At 38.4% G+C, this 25,061-nt stretch overlaps 1 protein-coding gene across 1 annotated transcript in view; it reads right to left on the bottom strand.

The window, feature by feature from the left end:
- LOC145994472 (dynein axonemal heavy chain 1-like) overlaps positions 1 to 25,061 on the bottom strand; it is a 1,132,367-nt gene that overhangs the window by 108,981 nt on the left and 998,325 nt on the right. Inside the window, exon 48 of the mRNA XM_083130607.1 lies at positions 21,580 to 21,734. Coding sequence (XP_082986733.1) covers positions 21,580 to 21,734 — 155 coding nt within the window. The remainder of the gene's footprint in view (positions 1 to 21,579; positions 21,735 to 25,061) is intronic.

Below are 25,061 nucleotides of genomic sequence, written 5' to 3'. Positions count from 1 at the left end.
ATTTTAATGTAGCCAAAGCTGTGGAGGTAATGCCGGGATAATCTATTCTGTTTATAACAACGCCATGCTTTCTGACCTCAATTTCAGAGAACAGATGCGGCACAAAATTGTCTACCAATCTTATATTTGAATTTGCCGGATAATCTGTTCCATCCAGCTTTACAACATCAAATTTGATGTATAGATCTGCTCTGTGGGGGTGTATAAATCCATCCCCTACATCAAGATCAACCTCGATTTCTGTGTTGGGTTGATTTAAATTTGCAAATGTCCTCCTGTTTGGGGGGAATGATTGTAGCTCATAACTCTCAATATTTTCCATTGTATGTATTTTTATTTAAATGTTAATCTCTATGATAGCAGTTGTTGTGGCTCCAGCAAAATCAACTAATTCCTCTTTTTCATTAGTGACCATCAATTCAATGTAATCTATTCTATTATGGCACACAGGAAAATATAATGTTGGGGATGGATTGTAGATGATGGGCTCCATAAATTCGGAATTAGGTTTGAATGTTGCAATGATGCCGGTTTGTTTGTGAGTGCCTATGCCATTTGATTTGGTGATCATACCCTCAGCCACATTACAGTGAATATTCAGAGTCTCTATGGCTAAGAATCTGGGTATATTCATAGCAGTGTGTTTGATGCCTGCTTCAAGTTTTGTGTTGTTCTCAAAGCCCAACAGCTCTCCTATAGTACCCAGATCCACTGTTTCTGTAGCAGATACAATCTCTACTCTGTGAGTGACAGAATTTTGACTTAACACTATACCTCTGGGTAATTGAGCATTTAGAGTGGACAGATTATACTGCCCTGGAGTGATGACAATTTTTTGATCCCCAACTGCAATTTTGTTGTTGTGGTGCGTAATATTAGGTATCAAGTACATGCCGTAAAATGCTCTGAGAGCTATTGTTTTGGGATACACTATGTCATCATGCAATTTGAGTTTCAATATTGAATTTTGGCTGGTGAGATGGAATACCCCCATGATGTTTCAGATACCACAAGGCTTTTTGAAAATCTTCAATTGATGGTTTATTTATTTGAGACATATATCTGAGAACAGATAAACACAAATGTCCGCAATTAACATCTTTGAAGTTTTGAACACGGGCATTATTGTAATAAAGATTAGGTGAATTTAGATATTTTACTAAATTTTCAGGTGGAACACCTCCAAATGAATCAAACACAAATGCCTCATTGTTTAAATATTTAAGATAACAGATCCAGTGAGTGCCCTGATTTTTGTACTTATCCAAATTAACAATGCCACACTCTTTGTTGAGTGGTTGCTCTGGCAAAGAATCAGACATGAACACACCTCTAAAATGTTTGATGCCCAGTGGCTTGATTAAAGCTTCAATATCTTGGTTTGTAAGCGGCTCTTGTTTTTTTTAAACTTATTCATGGCTCTCTTAACACCTTTGCTTTTTTTCTCCATGGCCAGGTTATGGCGCCTCTGCTCATCTAATTCTGCCTTATTTTTCTTGGCATCTATTACTGTTTTTGCTATGGCAGCTGATCCCCCGGCCAAGCTCCCAACAGCCCCGAGAGCAGCTAAGATGGCTGGGATAGTAAATATAAATCCACCCACATGTGATTTTTTTCTTGATTGCTGTAATTTTTTTAATTGGGGGGTACTAAGCAACAATTTCATACCATGGCCTTTTGCAAGACAAGAATTTTTTTCTTCCGCTGCTTTTTGGTCAAGAGACTGTCAATAGTTTTAAGAGATTTGAGACCTGCATAAGGTATTTGATACATAATACCCTTGGCCTTCATTGTAGGTTTATTATATACATATTCACAACCCCCACCCCAGTTTTTGTTTGGTGCTCATAGCTATGGTGGTTCCCAATGCTGCTATTTTTTCACTCAAAGAAGCATCTTTGCTTACAAATCTGCCAAATGCAGCCTCTTCTAATTTCTTGTCTGCAACATGTCTCTTGTCAAGATCAGAATGTGTGTTGTATGCTATGTCATGGTCTCTACAAGCAGCATCTAGGGGATTAACACCAGGATCACCTCTGTTTAATCTATGGTCCAATTTTGTACCGGGACCACAATACTGATAGCCTGGAATGTGTAGTTCAAATGGCAGCTTGTTTATAATGTCATTAACCAAACCCCGACCCTCAGAAATATTCCAAAATTTAGGTGGTAGAGTATTAATAATTTTTATAAGATATCCAATCCCCTTAGGGTCATTCACTATAAAATTAGACAATTTTGTGCTTATCATGTCCATAATTCTAACCTTTTCATTGTAAAAATTGTGGTTCCCAGCATTTTCCTCCCCAGCTATCACCAGCAACCTATCTACAAGTTTCCTGACATCATCAACCCACACAAATTCTTTAGGTAGGGTGTTGTATTGTTTGATCCCACTGCCAGTCTTGATCTGTGACCATATGGGCTTGATTAAATTATTGTATTTTGCTCCACTGCTAGACTTGACTCTTTTTTGTGTGGGATCATTGTTCTGGTATAGAGCATCTAATTTTATTAATATTTCTTTGTAATGTTCATAATCTTGATCTGTATAGCTGCCAGGTCTCTTCCTAGTCATCAGTTCCCACAATCCAGGTGTTCCGGGGTACTTAACAAAAGCACCTTTTTCTCCGAGACGAGATTCTGAATAAACAATCAGATCATCCCCCATAAAAGTTACTCTGAAATTGCCAATTCTATGTATGATGCTACCATCAAGCTCTGTATCAGCATATAAGCCAAACACCTCATCTTTATTGTCTTTAGGTGTGGTTAAATATTTTTGAGCAAGAAGACCCAATTCAATAGGATCCTGAGTAGCTTCAATTCTTCTAGGAGCAACAGGACTAGGTGTATGAATACTGGAAAGTGGGGTGAATGGATAATCTAATATGTTCCTAGCAGCTACAGGTACAAGCTCTGTGATCAAATTTTGATTTTGCTCTGTAACAGTTTTGATATTCTTACCTAAATTATTAATAGCATCAATGACAGGCTGTTCTGCTTGTTTGTGTTTTTCATAAATTCCACGGTTCTCTGATTTCCATCCCTTAAATCTTTTTACAAGATAATCTCTTAACTTAAGATCATCAATGATTGGCCTTTTCATGGTTATTTATTTATGTCTCAACGTCTAGAAAATCGTTGATTTTATTTCTGTATTTGCCAGTATTAGGTGTTCTTGTCATATCAATAGTGACAAACCCATAACTGTCCTGGTTCCAGCACCTGCTGCAAAACTTGGAAAAATCATTGTAGCTCAAGTCCCCACCTACATATTCATCATGTATGTGTTTGAGGTTGGTATGATCTTGATGAAACACACATATAAAATTGCTGTTGTCTCGGATCAGCTGCTTGGGTATTTTTGAAAAAGTCTGTGCAAGGTAGAAGCAATCAATGTTTTTGTGTCGGCCCTGTGTAAAGAAATTTCTAACCTTGTTTTGATTATCCAGTATAATGTCATCAAACACAACAACAGAATTATCGAGACATTCATGAAGTGGCTTAACATCTGGTTCAAAAGTGGCTATATCCAATCCATCATATAGCTTCATCAGCTGCTGATATTTTAATTGTTCCAAGCTCTTAGAGAAGACATACAAGTGCCTGTTTTTCCAGTCTAACCAGTTGGGTGCCAATAAAAAATTATCAACCATTAGTGTAGTTTTACCACAAGCTGATGGCCCAACAATAAGACACCTAATATTATCAGGCAGCAATTTGCCATTTCTCTTATTCTGCTGTTCAGGTTCTGGCAGCCTTTTTATAACATCCCAGGTGCTCATATTATTATTTTGTCTGCATCGATCCAGCTGTTTTCCGGATGACCCAGCCATTTGACAAATAACTTGTTGCCTTTTCTGCGGATAATTTTTTCTATGAGATATGTGTCAGGCTGCTTAGTTTTGCTGAGTTCTTGTTCATAGAATCGGCCTTTGAGAATTTCTCCTCGATGATCTTTTATTATATATGTGTTAAGGGTCCCGGGTTTAACTTGAACCACTGTAAATAATTCAGAGCTCCAGTTTCTTGTAAAGCCTCTTTTGAATAAGTGCTTATATTTGCTGATTCTTACTTGATCACCCACCCTGTATTTGGCCTTTCTTGTTGTTGGCTGGTATCTAGGATAATAAACAGTCCTGATCAATTTTTGCTCATCAGATGAAGTTACTTCAGAGGGTTTCATGTTGATTGTGGAATGGACCGAGTTGTTATATTTATGTAGAAGTTCTGGAAGAATATTAATCCATTTATAATTACCTTGGAGGGTAAATTGTTTATACATAAGATTTTTTAGGGTTTTGTTGAATCTCTCTACAATTGAGGCCTTGAGATCACTGTAACTCGAGTAATGTTTTATTGCCTGGCTTTTAATAAATTGTTGAAACACTGAATTATAAAATTCTTTGCCATTATCTGTTTGCAAATAGCGCGGTGATCTTCCACTCTGATTGATGATTGTCCTGATGGCTTCTGTAACACATTTTCCAGTCTTGGATTTGAGTGGCACAGCCCAGGCAAATTTTGAAAATGTGTCTATCACAGTGAGTAGATACTTGTAGCCCTTGTTGATTTTGTCTAAGTTTTTCAACTGCCCACTTGCCATTTCAATCAAGTCGCTCTGCCATAAATCATCTATGCCCTTTGTGACTACTGGGAGTCTCTTAAAATTATGTCTGGCTTGTCTGTGTAATTCATCAACAATAATTTGTCTAGACATAATATGAAAACAAGAATATTGCAACTATAGGGTGTTCAGCAGCTGATACTACAGGATTTTCTAAATATAATTTGTCCCCTATTTGTATTTTAAATTCCAGAGTGCCATCATCTTCAGTATAGGCTGTTTCTAATGTATTGGGATCTGTAAAATCCTCTAACTCTACACTGGTGATTTTTGGTTTGTTCTCAGCATTTGTTATTGATAAGGTGGGGTAGTGGTGTGCCTGTGGTTGAAGCCAATAATATTTGATCTTGATTGGTCTCAATGTGCCTCCAACAAAAAACTGGTAATAAAATTGTGCAGGGGACAGCATATATATTTTGCCACCTGGTGTAAATGGTGAATCATATTCTTTGTTGGGGATGCTGTACAATTCAAGAATTACTGAATGTTTTGGATTCTCGATTATGCCTGTTATTTCTTTTTCTGCTGTAAGCAATCTGCTTGTTACAGATTCAAGGTGCTCATTGATGGTCCTAACAACATCATCATGGCCTGGCTTGATCTTTATGTCCACAACAAGTTTCTTGTATTGTTGCACAATCTCTTGAAGCTGGGTGGCAAAAACAGACAGAGCATTTGCTTGATTGGATTCCATGGTCCCTAGCTGTTGCTTGATATTAGCTACAATTTGCTGTAAATTTTCAACAACTGCCAATTTTGAATTTTGAGCAGTAAGATCATGGACCTGTCTTCTGATATCCTCAAACAGGGCATGCAGTTCATTTATATGTTGATTAGTTGGTAGAGTGGCCACTGTCTGAGTGAGTTGTTTGATCTCTGTCTGGATATTCTTGATATCTTCTGATTTCAATATGCGATTCACTGCCCTCTTAATATTTTTAAGTTCCTGTGATGTGGGAAGATTTGATACAGTATTTTGCAAAAATTCAAGTGCCAATTTTACATTGTTTAATTCAGAAGCATCAGCCACATTTTGCATAGCATTTTGGAGCAGGGCTATATCTGCCTGAGTGGGTGTTGATTGTTGTAAAATTTCAAGCTTTGTTTGGATATCATCGATCAAGTGATGAAAATGAGATAGTTCTGATTCAGTGTTGAGGTTTTCAAGCTTTGTGATCTGTTCCTGGACACTGACAAGGGTATCTACAATACCGGGCAGGCGAGATTCTAGTACATTTGCCAAATCACTTTGCACTGCTGCTATTGTACCCTCAAGATGGGTTATGGTACTTTGAATTTTTCCAAAATCTTCATATGTTTCAAGTTGCAGCTTGATGTTTGCAACACTCCGAGTTATTGCATTCAAAGCATCAGAAGATGGCAAGTTGTTCATAAAATTTTCAAGTGTCTCAATTTTTTCTTTAACCTCGGCTATGGCATTGTTCAGAGGGTCCAGATTAGGTATCTGGAGTGACTGAATCTGTTCTTTTAGAGTGGAAATCACTAGATCAAAATCTTCTTGTGACTTTATGCTTTTGACAATTGTTTGGAGCTGTGTCTGGACATTATTTATTTGCTCTTCTAATTGCTGTTTCAATTGCTCCGAATTGGTGGCCTGGGTCTTAAATTTGGCTTGAAGAGCTGCTACAGCTTCTTCTAAACTTTGAAAATTATCTAATGTTGCCAAATCAGTATATTTCTGAAGCAGCACTTTGAGTTCAGAATCAATTTTAAGAAGAGGGTCCATGCATTGTGATTGTAAATTTGTAATTTCTAATTGAAGACTGGCATTGAGTGTGGTTTGTAAAGCTTGTAAATCACTTCTTAATTTCTTGACTCTGACATCAAGCATCAGAATCTCATCACTGTGATCTTCATGTCTTGTATGGCCAAATATATCATTAGGCATTTTTGTTTTAGTGGTTATTTATTATTGAATATCTGATTCTTAATTCTATAAAAAAAGGTATAAGCTTGTCATATGACCCAGGGACCTCAATATATAAGCAGTCACCAGCAGAAACAGTATATACAGTGCCAGAAATCATGTTTGAGTGCTTAATTCTATAAATATTTCTCCCTACTGAAATCTTGACATCACCCTCAGGGGTTGTAATAAATTGCAATTGACCACCTACAGGTAATTGGTAATGATTTAAATTATTGTTAAATATGTACAATGTTTTGCCTGTTTCATCATCAACATCTGTAAGTATGCTGTTCAGATGAATAATTAACAAGCCACTCAGTTTAGACAGCATATCAGAAGAGGGTTGTGGTGTTGGCAGATCCATAATAGCCTGTTTTTTGAACCCAAATAAGTTCATAGGCATGTTTATTTATTTCAAATCATGCTCTGTAATTGGGCATTGATTGCCATTTTTCAAATCACAATGCCCCCATGGTAAAGTATGTATGCCACATGATAAAATGCATCTCTTATCATCATGTGGGTCCAGAGCCACTTTTCTTACAACATTTGAAGTCAACAAGTGATCCACACTCTGAATTCTGGATTCTGATGTTTTGATTAAACTCTGGGATTTGATGCAATTTTTATAATCTTCAAATACAAGCTCTTTTTCCACAGCTACTTTGCCAATGCCCTTGGCCTTTTTGACAACAGCACTACATGTATTAAAACTATACACCTTGGCACTTAACCCAGCAAATTCTACAATAGCATCACCACATGTCTCATCTTTTAACTTGCCAGGCACCTTTTTGTTGTGGGGTTGAATTATTGTATGTTCACTGGTATCAAAATATTGAAACAATTCAGGCTGTGACATATCTTGATAAACATCTTCTGTTTTAATATCAAGAATAAAACTATCCGTATCCATGTACATCAGTTTTACACGATCACCATAAAAAGGTTTCAACACATCATAATACAATGTTAACATATGTAATTTGGACAATTCCAATATCACAGCCCCTACATAAATAGGTTTATCAAACTTAATCTTTGTTTTCTTCATGTTGAAAAGTGCCATGTGCTCATCATAAATTCTTCTATAATTGAAATTAGGCTTTGCAACCAATTTTTTGCTCCGGCTGGGGTCAGTAATTATTTTAACATCGGTATGTTTTCTGACATTTTCAATAGTTTTGCCATACACAGAATTCACCATCAATTTAAACAAGCCCTTATCAAATTGGCTCTTTGCAGATGTTCGAAGCTCTGTGTTTGTATCAATGTATGGTTTCAACCATCTTGAGTGCCTGAACCTCAAGACTTTTCCAATTTTGGTCACTTGGACACCATGTTTCATCAGGAACTGGAGGTTTTTGTAATATATGACATAACCCTGTTTGGGCTCCAGAGTCATCATGAGCTTCTTCTGTTTAGAGCCAGGTGAGCACTGAACCTCGGAAATTGGGGGCAGATCAGAAAATTTATTGTGTAAATGATCAGGAATTGCCAGATCAACCTCTAAGAAGAGGCCATGTTCACGGTCATCAAAATCCTGAAGATCTTCAATATTGAAATCTTCAACCCACTCAAGCCCTGCATATGGCAGTTTATCCATCATGGCATGACCATAGAGGCTGTTTGCATCTACATAAAGTATATAATTTGATGGCAGTGCTGGATCATAATCAGGCATATATTTGTTATTTGCTCTGGCATATCTCTGGGAACATTGCACCATCCCCCCTCTTATACATTGTTCCATAAACAGATACTTATCTTGATCGTGGATCAGATCCAAATGCATTTTAGTGTTCAAAAACGTTGCGGACCATGCTAGGCCCGGGGCACTGTAAAAATATATTGGGTCCAGTCCATAATTTTGCATGGAAGATTTTCTGAATGCCTGCATTATATCAGCTAAGAGGGTCACATCAAGTTTTAAATATGCCATGTGATAATCACCAAATGTCTGGCATTTTAAATTGTTCCACATCAATTGGGCATGGTGATAATCTTCATCACTGATTCCAGATCCTCTGATTCTGCTGTAAAACTCTTCTTGTGGTGGCAGGGAACACTCATCAAATTTAGAAAAATCTGTAACATAGTCATATGGATATACACCCTTCCGCCTAATTAATTTCAGGTCCTGATTTGGAAACATAGCACGTGTGATTTTGAATTTATCATCAGATAATTGATTTGCCAGTGTAGGCAGGCTAGCCGACAGAAATCTGTAGGAATCAAGAAATCTTATGTGAATAGGAACACCATCAACTTTAATTATCTTGCTAATAGATATATATTTTTCATCATTTTCAGCTAAAATGTTTAAATTCTGCTTCTCAAACCCCTCGTACCTGATCAGATGATGAAAATCATAATTGGATGCTCCATGGCAAAATATGGGGATAAATTTTGGTCTCTTGATCTGAATATTACAGCTTTTACACAGGGCCATTAAGAATTTACCATCTGTATGAGAATGGTGATGAACCTTGATTTTTGTATCTGAAAATTCAGAATCACATACCGGGCATTTTTTTGCATTGTTGAAATCTTCATTCTGTTTCTCTGTTAAAGGCAACATGGGCTTTGATATTAATAAGATGTTAGATGCTATGTCACGGCACACATTTTCTATTATATGTGCAAATATTTTGATGGCATTTGGTCCCATGTATGAATATTCTTTAATAACAACACCATCCTGTACAACCACACAACAAAAGCTGGAAGGTTCATGTAGCTGGTATGGTGTACTTGAAGATTCCTCGGGATCTGGATTGCAGAATGCAAGAGGTTTGAGGTTCGATTCAAAATCACAGACAATATATACTGGGTGTTCCAACAAGGCTTCAAACTTTTTGAATTTGCAATTTTCACTTGGATTGGGCATCACCATATGAACAGGTTTATGGTTGCCACAGTATTTCAGATGCTCAATTAACTTGTTTTTTGCAATTTCTGCACTCTCTTCCCGAACCCCCTTCACCATTTTTTGACCATCAAATACAGTTAAGCATCTTCTACACGACTTGAATATTGTATTGGATTTGTCTAGTTGTGTTCTCACTAAAGCTTGAAGATTATGTATCAGAGTGTAATGATATGTACCATCCCCTTCAATTAAGAGCAGATCAATCGGAACAGCAGATTCATCATCAAGTGTACTGATTCTGAGAGGTGCTATCGGGCAATTGCCAGTGGAACAAATAAATACATTAATAGAAAATTGTTTGCCATTGATGTGCTTGGCCCTTTTTTCAAATTTATCAATATTCTGAACAGACATTGGATATTCCAAACCCTCCATTGCATCATCAAAATCATGTTCATGTTGTTTGTAATAAGTTATTCTCTCTGGATTTCTTGAAACTGGATACAGAGCAGCTAAAATACACCACAAAAAGCATTTCTGGTCGGTATTTTTTATATTGACCACGGCTCTTTTGTTTTTGATATTGGCAGGTAATGGCAAATATGTAGATCCTCGCAATGGGCTGAATTCAGAAATATTAACATATAACTTGTGCGGAGAGCCACATAGGCTCCATCCTGACTCTTTTGCCGCAAATTCAGAGTGTTTAATGTTCAATTGATCCATCAATCTGCTTATTATTTTGTCTAAATTTGCGTTTGAATATACCGATACAGTTTCTGTTATGTGGGGCTGTGTAAATTTTGTGCCATTTGGTTTCTTATATTGTGCAAACAATTTGAGGGACAGCTTATAAGAGCCATTTTGTGTATTTAGAATTGTTTGCACATTAGGATTTACATTGTTCAAAAAATTCTCAATTCCACATCTTGGCTCTGATTCAAACCGGTGATCCCTTAATTGGCCGTTAAAACTGCTACGGATGGGTTCATAGCGTGGCTGCTTTGCTGCTCTGACATTAAGAGGTGCTTCATGCTTTCTTTTCAGACCAGATGTAGATGGTTGTATTGATGATTGTGCAGAGCAAGTATCTTTATGTGTATATGTGAAGTATTGCATGCTGTATTTTCTATTGCATTTGGGGCAAATTTTTGTGGGAGTTCTGTATTTGTCCGGGTTACAAATCTTTTGATGCTTAGCCCAATTGGGGCTGGATATATTCTTATTGCATTGATTACAATATTTTTGATTCGGCATTTTTGTTGTTGTTTATTATATACAATTTCCTGGGTTTCAATTCAAAACTTTATACTGAATAAAAAATATCAGTTGGGTTCAGCACTGTGCTTTGTATGTGTGTGTATGTGTGTATGTGTGTGTATGTGTGTATGTGTGTATACACTTAATATTTTTGGCTTTGGTATTTATATACAATTTCTTGGGATTCAAATCAAAACTCTATGCTTAATCAGTTGGGTCCAGTAGAGACAAAAAAAACTGCATAGCTCTATGTCAATTAGTTCTTGAGATTTTGTATTTAGGAACCACTTTGGCCCCCCTGCCAAAAATTGGCTTTTATTGTATCAGTATATATTGTCTCTATGACCTTACTTGGGTTATTCCAGTGCAGACAAAAAAAACTGCATAGCTCTATGTCAATTAGTTCTTGAGATATTAATTATTTTGTATTTAGGAACCACTTTGGCCCCCCTGCCAAAAATTGGCTTTTATTGTATCAGTATATATTGTCTCTATGACCTTACTTGGGTTATTCCGCCAAATTATATGCTTCAAGTCTCCTATACTTTGGTGGAGCCTGTTCAGGTTCTGCCCCCCACTTGTGGGTTCCACTGCCGATCCAGCAATGGTGAAGAATCTGCACTGTGCCCTGGCTTATATAGATTTACAGAGCCAATAGAAACACTGCTTATTTAAACGTAACACATAAACACATTATGTCATAAGCAACCAATCAGAAAACACCACATCATCACATTATGTCATAACCATTTAATCAATTAATATTGTACAACATGATGCAATAGAAGTGTGCCGGGAAGTAAATATGTATGGATGTGGGTGGGTGGGTGGGTTGGGGGTGGGTATGGGTGGGTATGGGTAGGTGGGGGTGTGTTGGGGGTGTGTTGGGGGTAGGTGGGGGTGGGTGGGGGTGGGTTGGGGGTGCATTCAGAAACATGAGCTCTTCTCTAATATTTTTTGCTGAAGTATTTTTCTTCTGGGTGTACATCCCGTTTTTCTGCTGAGCGTATACGCAATTTATACCGCAGCGCCATGTTCCCAGTGCGGCGGTGGAATTGTTTGGAACTAATCTGCCCGAGTTTTGCGGCAATAATTGATCTTGTACCTCGGGGCTGCCATGCGCACACATCGTTCAAGTATTGATCCCATACCCCTCGGTGCTGCCCCATCCTACAGTGCCGCGCCATGCTCTGCAGGAATCTGAGGAACTTGCTCAAGTATTAATCCCACCTCGGTGCTGCCAGCGCGGCACCGCAGGAATCTGAGGAACTAATAAGAGTTGCTGAAGATAATAAAATTGTTTGTTTTCCCCCAGCAAGGTGGGAGTTGAGAATCAATATATTGATTTCTTAGCACGAACCTACCGCGGGTCCCCTGAACAACATACCGAAATTTTGGGATAATTTTGTTTCTCTTATATCTTGAGAACCATGAATCCTAGAGACATGGGGTTTGTTGCTTTGGACTCGGCACGGCAAGATGCAACTTTTTGGTCTCTATAAATTTTTCAAAATATCTTACAGTTCTCTAGATCGTGAATAACTCACCTATTTTTCAAGATAGAGGCATGAGAGTTGTTTATTTCAATTCTGGATGAGATTTAGAAGTTTTTTGAAAAAATCGATAATTTGTTTAAATTTGAGATTTTTCAAAAACTATCAGTACTGGAGACTTGAAATTTTGTATACACATTCTACTCGAGATTCTCTACATTTTATGTCTCTATAATTTTTCTGATATATGCAATATTTAAGCTGTAAATACCTAATTTTTATAAATAGAATTTTCTGAAAAATGCAATATTAACAAAATTTTGAAATCTATACATGCTAGGGCACTATAACAGTTACTATACTTAAGATATCATACAATATCAAGAAAAGCATATTTTTGACAAGTTTATGGACAACAATCTCTCAGAAGTGCCTTTTATAAGTATATGCACTTCAATCTTAGAGGGGTCATACTTTCCGAAAAATTCCCGAGGGCATTTTTACAAAAATCTTGGATTAAACGGGGTACCACACTAGAGCAAAAAGCTCATATAGGCATGTTGAGCTTGTTTTAAGTGTAGCAAATCTGCTGGAGGGGGGTTCATACTTTCCGGCGCTGGTAGTACAGTCAATACCACTACTCCCCGTCTACTTCGCTGCACTTTTTCATACTAGGTGTAGTTCAGCGGCGTCAGGCTGCTGCAAGGCAATGACGTTCAACCAAGTATATGAACAGCGGTGTTCAAGTTCAGAAGATTCAACAAATGTCTTCCTTCTGCTTTAAAGGTTCATTTGATTAGTTAGCATGGACCACGTGATCATACACCACACACTACATCGCTCCACATCGTACTGCAAACTGTGCGTACGCCAAATACACTACTTGACACCAAATCAACGAAGTGGACCAGTGGGTGTTACACCGTGTAATCAACCAGACGCGTGAGTTCCGAGAGGTTACTGAGAAGGAATAGACAGGCCACGAACAGAAACCTTGGTTGCCGAGATTGTGATTCCAGCATTCACCACACTCGGACATTGAGTCGTCGTGCAAACTAAAATGCAATAAAAAGACTCACAAACATCGTAAATGAATCTGCAATTCAATTGTCGGTTTAACGTAAAAAAAGCAGTAATTCTTAGTAACAAATCTGGATTGTAATTGTCACAAATGCAAATATCTTCACAAAGCTATGAATACTGTACATCATAAAACATGACCTTTCTGAATCAACTAATTCAATTCACGTCACTACGATTAACTTCATTACCGTAGTCAGCTTTGTTACTGTTCAAATATGCATATGACGGCATGAATGAGAACGCAGAGAAAAGGACATTCATTAACTATATCACATGAAATGCAAAGGGGAGGGGCTTGGGGAGAATTATCCCGAGACATAAATAGCAAAAGCGATATTTCTCCAAATGTACTATCGTTTTGCTCCAATGATTATTTCCACCCCTTTGACTTTGAAACACAATTGTGATTCATTTAACAATAATGGTATTACTGCGAAATTAGTTTTTGGAGAATTATAATAGTATTATGTTTATATTAGCATAGTACTTGTAATTAACATAGTGGGAATTTGCACACCAGAGAGAAATCTAACTGACCAAAAAGTGATTTGATTTGATTTGCTTTATTTTGCTTCGCTTTTTGTGCCCCTTTTGGCTAATTTGCGAAGATGGGGATGAGTGATGATATGACGAAATTGATGAATGGACACTCACAAATATCCATGCCCAGGTCAGGATTCGAACCCAGGACCCCTAGCCACACGGGCCGGCTATCAAAAAGTGAATAGAATTGAAATTAAATACATCCATTTCATTAGTAAAACATTAAAATACTGACCAAAATTTATAGTATAAAAACAGAGACACTAAAAACGTAACGTTTCCACCCTCTAACAGGGTCTTCTTCAGACGAAACTTCACAATAAATTGTGAAGTTAGAGGGTAAAAACGTTACGTTTTTAGTATAAATTTTGCCTTCGTCAGTATTTTAATGTTTTATTAACATGGAGACAAGGCTTAACTGTGCTACATATTGATTTCAGCGTCGCCCTAGTCGATCGATCATACATTTCTTATTAAAACGTATACATTTTTATGTCGATCTGTGCTAACATGCGTAGTTACGGAATCTTTGTTACTTTGTACACTAATCCACGGTTTTATAATATAGTTATATAAATACAGACCCATTTTCTGAGGAATAGATGCGAGTTTCAAACAATTTGTTTCTTATTTTGCACAAAGTATCAAAATAGGTACTCATGGCAAAAGCAATAAAAAACTCATTCCCTTGCTACGAGTACCATAGGGTTACTAGCCTATTATTGAAATCAAAATGTATCATATGATGTTGCCACAGTATCTAGCAGAGAGAGTACTGCAGGGGACCTTTTTCGCTCGCTCGTACTCGTTCGAGCCTGCCACCCTCGAGCATGCTACTGTTGAGCGTATACATTCGAATATCATTTTAATCCTAGACACATGTATGTAAAATATCCGTTTTGGAAGTTTCAGCCCACAATCATGTACCGGGTGGCCAGAATTAAGTTACCCAACTCAGAGCCCTCTGTAGCCAGTTTGAGGCATCGTAGAACTCTGAAATTTGGTGAATCCACTATGCAGACCATGGGGAAGAGGATGGCGATAAAACGTTCAATTTTCCGCCACCAGGTTGAAATGTGGCGCTGTTCTTCCATGATGGGTTGTACAAATAATCCCGTTAAGTGATTTGGCTGAGCTATTAATTAGAAAGACATTTGTTAGTGGCTGGAAGTTGCGAGAAAATAATCTCTCGTTTATTGCAAGATTGCAAGGTAAAGGCAAATCAAATCCATAACCAATTGGAGCAGTTTACGTCATTATTACAACCCATCAGCGCCACATTTCAACCTGGTGGGGGAAAATTGAACTATTTCTTTTTTTATCGCCATCCTCTTTCCCATGGTCTGCATAGTGGATTCACCAAATTTCAGAGTTCTACGATGCCTTGATCTGGCTACAGAGGGCTCTGAGTTGGGTAACTTTAATTCTGATCATCCGGTATCTCATTTTCGTATATCACTGTGTATTGATAAGATAGACTAAACTTAATTTTATCATGAAGATGATGACTATGTTCACTTAAGTTTCAATTTCACTTCGTCTTTCACTTCACGATGCATATTTCAGGCCCCACTACTACAGACAAATTACGGTTATACGTATACTACTGGGCTTCGAGCGTATACCGCTCGTTTTGCCTGCTGAAGCGAAGAAGTTCTCAATTCCGTACGCTATCTAGCGTCGTCCGTGCAAACTATTTGGCGCTCGAGCTAAATACTTCCCCCCCCCCAGCACTCTAGTAACCACAGAAACCCCCACCTACCACGGGATCACAATTACCTGGGAAATACGGCAGTCAACCTGTTAAGTATAATTTATGTATTTATTAACTTTTTTTATTAAGATGTATTCCTTAGCTTTGACTACGCTGCATTTGTTGTTTCCATAACGACGCACTCTAAAGAAAGAATTTCCACTAAGAAATCGGTGAATGATACAATGTTGTTCTAACAAATCACTTTCGCAACCGGGTCTCGGTCTTGGCATGTGTGGTTCTTGTGAGTGACCCTTCATAAATTGCATCAATTCATAACTCATCCTCACCATTTCAATCAGCCAAAAGTGACAGAAAAGCAACGTAAAGTATGAAATACAATTAAACATTTTAAAGCCTACGTGCTATGCAACCCACATAACACGTGTTGGTTGGGTTGCATACCGCTCATTGTTGAATCAATTTTACTTCGATGTTTCCAAAGAAAACGACACAAAAAATATGACTATTTTAGACTTGATAGGCTAACGGGACTGAAACTCCACTTTAAAGAAGTGGCTTTAGTTAGGCCAGTAGCCAGAATTTTATTTCGGCGGGCCGGGCGGGCTTATTCCTTATCAGCAGCCTCGCTGCAGCTACATAACATTTACAAAAAGCGGCAACTTTACAAACCAAGGAAACATTTGAAGGATTTCTGGAAAAGGGGGTGGGGGGGCTTCAGCCTCTCTCCATCCTGGCAACGTGCTTGGTTTTAATGTAATATCGTTTCATTCTAATGAATGATGGGATCGAACCTGCCACTCCCAATGGATGATGTAGCTAACCATCATTCATCCTCATAAATGATGAGAGCACTTTTCATAACGACAAATTAAATGCTTGGGTGCGAAAAGGCACAAATGAAATAAAATACCTTAAACAACTAGAAATGCCAAATAGCCACTCGCTCGATTTTGTGAACCTTTGAACCTGAATCATGCATGTAATGGTTAGGATAGTTACCTGTCTACACTTAGAAGAATGATGATGAATTTAGTAACGTTGAGTATAATAAAACTGAGCTCTCTCTGGGCTTCGTCACTTCTTGACCTAAGTCAGGATAACTCCTCCTTCCAATCTCTCCCCCAAATGTGCTCTTATCGGTTTCCAATCTAATCGCAAAGTGTGTCCCTTGCCAGTCTGTCCGCTCCTCTAAACCCCTGTCTCTGGAGACTTCCTATACGTGAGTTTTTACCTTCCTATTATCGTAAGCTGCTTACTCCTTATTTACCTGTTGTAAAACTTGCAGCCTCAATATATCAGGAAGTGAAAGTCTGCTTAACACTCGACTGTGCATAATTCAAATACCTGAGAGGAATGGACAGCTGGTGTGAACAAGTGAATGAGCTTAGGTGAAATGAAGCTTAGAGAAAGTTAAAATAAAGTAAAGAGTAATCCTATGGATTGATACGATATTGTAACATGTCTCCAACGAGGAGAGAAGCAGAATGCTCTTTGATTACAAGATAAAATCTTTGGAACACACCTTTTCAGCCACGTGCTTGATCTCAGTGGCGGAGTGGTCAGTACAAAGCGCTACGACGCCAGGAGTTATGGGATTGAATCCCGGCCTCATCTAGGCTGACCATACCTCCCGTTTTGACCGGGACAGAGGCGTGTCCCGGTCGTCTCGTCCATATTGTTAAAGAGCCACTATTTGTCTCGTCTTATAAAGGTCTACGAGTTATCTTGAAAACCAAGTCTAACTTTGAGACACATTTCGTGCTAAAAAGATGCATTGTTTTGTATGTGTTCAGTTATTTGTAGAGCAAAATAAGCATGCAGTTTCTTTACGGGATTGCAAAAAGAATTTAAAGTTCCTGCGTCTTGACAAAAACTCAAAAGAAAATTCTAGAGTTGTATTTGATCTTGCGGTAAGGTTTTTGGGGTGAATTATAAACGATTGATGAAGAATATATCTGACTCAAGAAGATTGGTTCTTCCCTTCTGGCATTACTCAACTTCAGCATAGGCTAACATCAAAGGATGATCAGAAAGGACGAGAAACGCTATGTAAGTCAAACCGAGATTATAAAAATTAATAGTAATAGCTTTGACAACGGGAGATCATATTTCGTGTATTGTCTGTGATGTATCATTTTTGCGATCTATCCTTTAATAAATATAATTAATAAATAGTAACAATAATTTTATAATTAGGACTAACCAATATTTCAGGAAAAGGGGGAGGGGGTAAACTGGTCTCCTTGGGATGGCCCGTTTTTGGGTCAAAATATTATGGTCACCTTAAGCATGGGTGTTCTTTGTGTGTGTTGCTTCATCAACTTCAACATATCATTGTTCACCTTCATCATCGCGATTAGACAAAAATGACAGAAAAGCGATGCTGAATAACAATAACCAAATCAAACCTTGCAGCCGTCCTCCTGATTGAGTACTTTGGTCCATAAAACACTAAAAATTCTGATCAAGGCAGTCTTTATTATATAATTAAACACTATAAACGTAACGTTTTCACCCTCTTACAGGATCTTCTTCTGACAAAGATTCCAACTTAAATTAAATAAAGAGTCTTCCGATTCGATTTTTATTTTATTGAGTTTGAGTCTTTGTCTGAAGAAGATACTGTAAGAGAGTGAAAACGTTACGTATATAATGTTTAATTATACTGTATAATAAATACTGCCTTTATCAGCATTTTTAGTGTTTTATTAAACAGGGAAGCAAGCCTAAATAGAGTTAACTTTGGCCCAGTAAAGATTGGTTATTCTTGGTTATTTCTACGTACGAGGATGAATTGATGAGATATATACGGTTAATGATTTCGTGTCTGAAATACACACGGGTAGATTTGTAATAAGGAAAACAGCAATTCGCAACATAGACCTTGCTCTTTATTATTAAATACCTTGAGAAAATCCTCTATTAAGGCCAGGCGTTCCGGGAAGATACTTCCCAGACATCGAAAGAAAAATTCGCCACGCGAGAATATTCCCCGTTTTAATATCTTCTTTTTTGGCTCTCGCATATCTTCTCGTTACCCAACTCTTAATTCTAAGTGAAGCTGGAACTGAAATAAAGCGTCTTTGTTTACGGAAATAACTCTCTGCGTGCAACAGCATCTTTCCAAGAACACGCTTGAAGAAAAGGAGGAAACGGGATGAGAAATGGAAGGAGAAGAAGAAGGACTATAGAGGTTGGGCTAATTTTGTCTTCTTTTTTCATGACAGCATATTTCTTTTGCTGAAGGTAACTCAATTATATAGAAATTCATATTATGACGAAACTAATTAAATTAAGGTGCGTTTTGACGGCATATTTAGGTATATATATTTGGCCATTTCTACATGATGGAGCATATTGTGATAGATTTTCGATCATATTGAGCATATTTTCGCTTTTTCAAGGAATATACAGCTATTTTCGAAGTGGATTCGTTCTTACTCCCATGTTAACTCAAGTTTTTTACAATTATACGTCCCAGCTTATTCCCTGAAAAATGGTGAAAACTAATGTCATTCGGCTCAGGTTCTGATTTTATCGAAACTTTTTTTTCCCAAAAATGTTTTTGCAATAGTTCACAATGTATGATACCTTCTTTTTTTTCAAAGCTTCTTATTCTCGTTGACACTTGTTCCCCCACTTCTCCACAAGCACCATGTAAGTTTTGTTTTTTTGTTTATTAAAATTAGTGTGGGTGTTTATGGACCGTAATGCGCGCGGAGCCGTCATTTTGTTATATTTCTGTTTCATTTGTTCCAGATTGATGGAATCAAAATGAACTAAGATATTATGAGGAGGGCCCAACCGCCTTGAATCGAAGGAAGTTCTATATAAAATCCTTAAGAGGCAGTGCAAGTTTGAAGAACTAGTGACTTGCAAAGTCGTATGGGTAATTGGTGGAAACTAATTGGCGATTGTGAGGACATTGTCGTTCCTGTGAAACGGATTGATAGTGTGGAATTAAGTGTGGTTCTATCAAGATTTGACTATGTATGGACGCGAAGTGAATAATGGAAATTTGGGAACTGGTATAGTGTGAACTTTGATATGATGAGAATCATTAAGAAGAATGAAGAAGATGTCCACAACCTTATGGAATGAAGAAGAAGCCCTTGGAACTTACTTATCTTCTGGAAGTCCATTTAATTTGATTCTTTTATGAGGCTCAAGGTCTAAGGACTTATAATTTGGTATGTTCTAATTATTCAATATATATAAAAATTCTCTTTCATTACTTATTTATTATTTATTCTTAATGAAGAAGATAGCCTAAATTCCTTGAAAGCAAAATAAGAAGAAGCCTTTGGAATGCTACTTCTGGAAAACCAGCTACTTGCAACTCCTGTTCCTTTGGGAGGCTTAAGGTCTAAGAACCTATATTACTCAATAAATTTACTAGATAATATCATATATTCCAAGTTAGTATTATATTATATTTATTATTATAAGTTTTCGTAAGATTTTCAAGCTGAATATCAGCATGAAACAAATCCTTAACATATACAAGTCAATTTAGAAATTTTGGAAACACTGTTTGTTATATTTTATATTCATATTCTGTATATACTTTTCTTTTATTATATTTATTCCTCAAGTACAATAATCTTAGAAAACACAAACATATATATATACACACCTTGGTTTTATTAATAGGCACCAAGGTCTGAAACTTCTCCCTACAAATACTCGAATTCTCTTCCATATTCCAATCCTAAACGGGACACTACCGCTCTTGGCGAAATAACAGCTATGATAAGCAATCTACGCAAAAGTATACCAAGAGAGAGGGTTGCGTAGCGTGATTGGCGAGAGGAGGCTGGAGGACCTCGTCCCTCAGTGTCCCGCTCCAAAAAAGTCCATACAGTACGTGAAGGAATTTAAAAATGTAATTTCATGTCCTCAGCTCTCAACTGGGTTTCCATAATATTACAACGTTGTATATAACTTACGTTGCAAGAATTAAAAGAGCACAATTTATCTTCCTTAAACTATTATTTCATCTCGAAGAATCCGATACAAACTCATTTGCGATTTTTAACGCAAGACATTTACGAGTAAGTCCATCTTCTAACATATAACAAAAACGAAATCAACAACTTAAAACAAATATCGACATTGATACAGCGTTCATAATTTCAATGGTTCCCTGTTAATTTTATAAACTTGTACACAATAGAAATAAAGTAAATACTGTTATTTGTGGATGTAGAAGACAGTCACAAACTGGACAAGTGTAAGTATATGCAAAAAATCACATGTGAATGAATGAGCGGATTACAATTTATGGGTACATCGTCACATATGGCCACTTTTCACCCTTCAAGGTGCGAGGAAAAATCCTCTTATCTAAAACCCTTACCCTAAGGTTAAAAAAGGGCTTTAAGAATCTCTTGAGAAAGGTTAAAAGGGCAAGGTAATAAAGGAACCTGCGCAAGACGTACACAACACAATAGAAAGGTAAGGATACTAAAAATTTCCTCAAAAACAGTGCAAGAGACTCGCTCTTCTCAAAGAGCTATAAATATTTGCTAAAACACTGTCATAATCTCCCAACATGGATGATACACAGTTGGAAAGACTATAACTTTGCCTGAGAAAAATAGAATCGGCACATTCGATAAGAATACGCCGAACATTAACAAAACAAGGCTGTGTCCAATACGAAATCGAGTTAAGACGCCTGTTCTCGACGGGAGAGACGGCACGAGGAACGCCATGCAGCTATGATAGCCCGATACTTGTTCTCAGTTACCTCACTCCACTCTTCCTGCCACGTGTCAAGAATGGTGGTTCTTGGTTGGCAGAAGCTCAGCAGACTTGACGACAGCATCGGCTCCTTCGTTCCTCCTTTATGCCCACGTGGCTAAGACCCAACAGAAACAAACTTCAGCTCTGGCACCACATGGTGCCTTGAGGGCAGCAGTTCCACACGCTGGAGAACACTGATCGAATCGGTAAAACATGAGGACACTCTCCAAAGTGTCAGCCAAGTCCGGTGCCTTTAGGACGGAAAAGGCACATGTGAATATGTGAGGAATATTATGTACTTACCTTTATGGGTGGGACTCCCCTGACTATGCATATGGACTCCATGACGAGGCGAACTCCATCTGGAGGCTTGAGAAGCGCCCTAACTTCCGTGATGTCCTTCTTGTCCAGCTCTTGCAAGCTTCTCTCTGCGGCCATCATAGCGGGCATCGCCTCATCTAGGGGGAACAGAAAGAAGTTTCAGTGAGCAAAGAACTAAACTTTGTGGCGTAAAAGCTCTTCAAAGGCCAAAGGCGAAGTAGCTTTTCACTGGATGATGCGTGATCAGCGCATCGACTTCCATCGCCGCTGTTAAAGCTTGAGAACATTTTTCATTGCAACATAGTGTACAGTCCGGGCCGCAGCTAATTTGCCAGGCTTTGTTTTTAATACTACTCTTCCACAGATATTTCAGGAGGTTGAGCCCCCAAAATCAATCCTCTCACTACGCCCTTGATATATCATCATAGCACATTGCAACACAACATGTATCATAATGCATTGGTGTGTAGTGTTAGACTCCCGATCTTGCTAACGGATATCGTGAGTTCGAGTCCCAGTTTGGGTATAGCGTGTGTTTATCCTTTCTTTACTTTCATGCAAATATCCAACCCTAAGGTGGCAACCCACCATCGTGAGGAAATTGGGGAGCTCCGTGTGAGTGAGCGTAATCCGGTCACGGAGACCTACTATAACGGCTGGGGATACGTCGGGCTGACCCCCCGACTATTCCAATACTGGTTGAAGATCTCCACGCTTAGAGGTGACGAAGGAAAGCGTGGGAGGGAGACCGGCAGTCGGTAGGTACGCCTAGGCCCTACATGGGCTGTTGCGCGACGGATTATTATTATTATCAAATTCGGGAATAACCTAAAGCGGTAGGATTCTTTTTTTTTTTTTTAATTTGATTTATTTCACTTAGATTCTTCTGCCACTTTTGGCTAATTTGCGAAAATGGGGATGAGTGATGATATGATGAAATTGATGAATAGACATCACAAGCGTCCATGCCCAAGCTTTCGAACCCGGAGACCCCTGGCGTCGCAGCGCGATGTGCTAATCACTCCGCCACGGGGGCTGGCTAAGGCGGTAGAAGAGCAATGTAAATAAAATATAACATAATACAGAAGTGAACAGCACAGCACAATATAACATATCGATAATACAGGGAGGCGCATATTTTATCCACCGATATCAGATGACAAAACTGTCGCAAAGCAGGTGCGCATGCGCAGAAGTCTCCCATGCTTAGGCAGATGGAAGTCTCGCAATCAGTCTGCATTGAACGTTGGTCGGTTCAGATACTGAATCGTGGCAGTAATGGACTACGATCCAATGAAGGTCGCCGTCAACCCGTGGCAGAGCGTCACAAACATGATACGATGGGTCAAACAATAGAGAACCAATGGCAACAGAAGTCTCCAGATCGGAGGAGGCGTATCTCTCTGGCGTCCTGATGCTTCTCAGTGCAGTGAGAAGGAACCCGTTCGGAAGAATGCGTCCAGTGCCACTATTCGTGTCTGAAGAAATGAACTTTCCATGGCAGACTGTTTGCCAAACTTCCATCTGCCTAAGCATGGTATCTTTCTGCGCACGCATACCTGCGTTCCGACAGGCTTGCCAACTGATATAGTAGATACAATATGCGCCACTCTGCGTATCGTAACACAGCACAGAACAATCAGTGGCGTTCCCAGAGTTTCGAAAGGGGGTTTACATTACTTTTTTAGTAGTCGGGCCTCATTTTGTCATATTTTCCTGACTTTGACGTCCTTGTTTAGGAATACTGGCCCAAAGGAGGAGTTATGTTGTTGTCTTTTCACAATTTTTGTATCATTTTATTCATACATTTATTACAATTACTTTATCAATAGATTTTGGAACTAAATCATACAGTTTATTGCACACTGTATTAATACTGTAATAACATAAGAAATGTAAATTTAAATGTAATCGATCACACGGGTTAGCTGGCAGAACAGCCTCAGGCTGAACCTCGCCCACGTAAATAAAGAATTTGAATTTGAATTTGAACATTCTCCCTTGGGCACACCATTGGTTGATCACAATATAACATACAGTAACACAATAAAGCGCAGCAAACGTGACATAACACGGTGTACAGTGCAATACACACTTGAAAAAGCGATAGTAAACAGTTGCCGTGTAGGGGTTCTACCTGGCCACACTGCAAAGAAAATAGCAGAATTGACTACTGGTGCCAAACAAACTATTTCGAGGAATTCTCCCATGTGTAACCCTTGAATGCCAGCTTCTGATGACGAATAACATCAACTGTGCCTTTATGGTTTTTCATTTGTAAAGATGTTAGTTTCGTTTTGGAAATTAGAAAAAGAAAATTCCACTGAGGTCCAATGAAACTGCTCCATCTGAAAGAAGGAACAACTTTCACAGGACACCGCAGAACCAACGCAGACTAAGACTATGTCCTCACAGTTGAGAGAGTGTAAACGAATTACTTGTGTACCCCAACCCCTCTATGAACAATGCAAATATAGATTACGGATTCAAGGTATAGAGTTGCCTAACCATTTGCACGAAGCCTTTCCTAGGGAAGCTTTCGCCACTTATTAATTCCGGTTCTACTCGTGTCATTCACCGGAGCAGAATTACGCAGACCGACCTCACGCTGCTTCCATTTCAGCATATTGTCTTCCCCTTAACAAAGCCGCCGACCGACAAACGTCATCGAGTTATCGCTAGTCCTGTTTCGCGCACTGTTGCCAAGCACTGAGCTCGGAATATCCCCGCGTTACAAAGTAATTCCCCTTTCCGCCTCCAGCCGGATCGGTTGATATCTGATTGAGCTTGACTGGGCAGTAGAAGACTATGAATGTGTCCACACAGTGGCGGCGATTGGGTTCCAAAAACAGGGGGGCCAGATGCCAAATCTGGGGGGCAAAGACAGTATATTTCCCTTTGTAGATAATGTTTAGCATAGTGCCGGGGCAAAAGTAGCAAAAAGAAGGGGGGCAACTGCCACCCTCGCCCCCCTAATCGCCGCCACTGTGTCAACATCATAATAGAAAGCAAGAGATTTCACATAACTATTCGTAGTGTAATTGGTTTATTTATTATTTGTGTAGAAAGTAAGTGTATTATTTGTTTCTTTTCAACGAACTGATAAAATTGATAATACGGTAGAGGAGATAAAATGGTTGTAAACCATAAAATTTCTTGTCTCTGTTTGGCAATACAGCTAATATGTCAAGAATTGGGGCAAAAAGTAATTTTCTCTCATTCGTACAGAGGGAAAATTTCCTTAGCGGTCGATAAAATATCAATTGCAGGAGGAAACTCCCTTTCCACGGTAGGAATGCTTCTATTACAAAGGGAAAATTTTATTCACAGAGGGAAAAAAAATCTTCAGAGATGGCAACAATTCTTCAGGGGGTGAGATTCCCTTCATAGGGGAAAATTCTCTGCACAGAGAGAAAATTTATTCATAGAGGTTTTCTTTATTGACAAGAATTCCGTTCTCAAAG

The sequence above is a fragment of the Lepisma saccharinum genome, chromosome 10 (assembly GCF_977018435.1).
Source record: "Lepisma saccharinum chromosome 10, izLepSacc3.1, whole genome shotgun sequence".
Taxonomy (NCBI): domain Eukaryota; kingdom Metazoa; phylum Arthropoda; class Insecta; order Zygentoma; family Lepismatidae; genus Lepisma; species Lepisma saccharinum.
The sequence above is the reverse complement of the archived record's forward strand: the minus strand, read 5'-3'. Positions and strand labels throughout refer to the sequence as shown.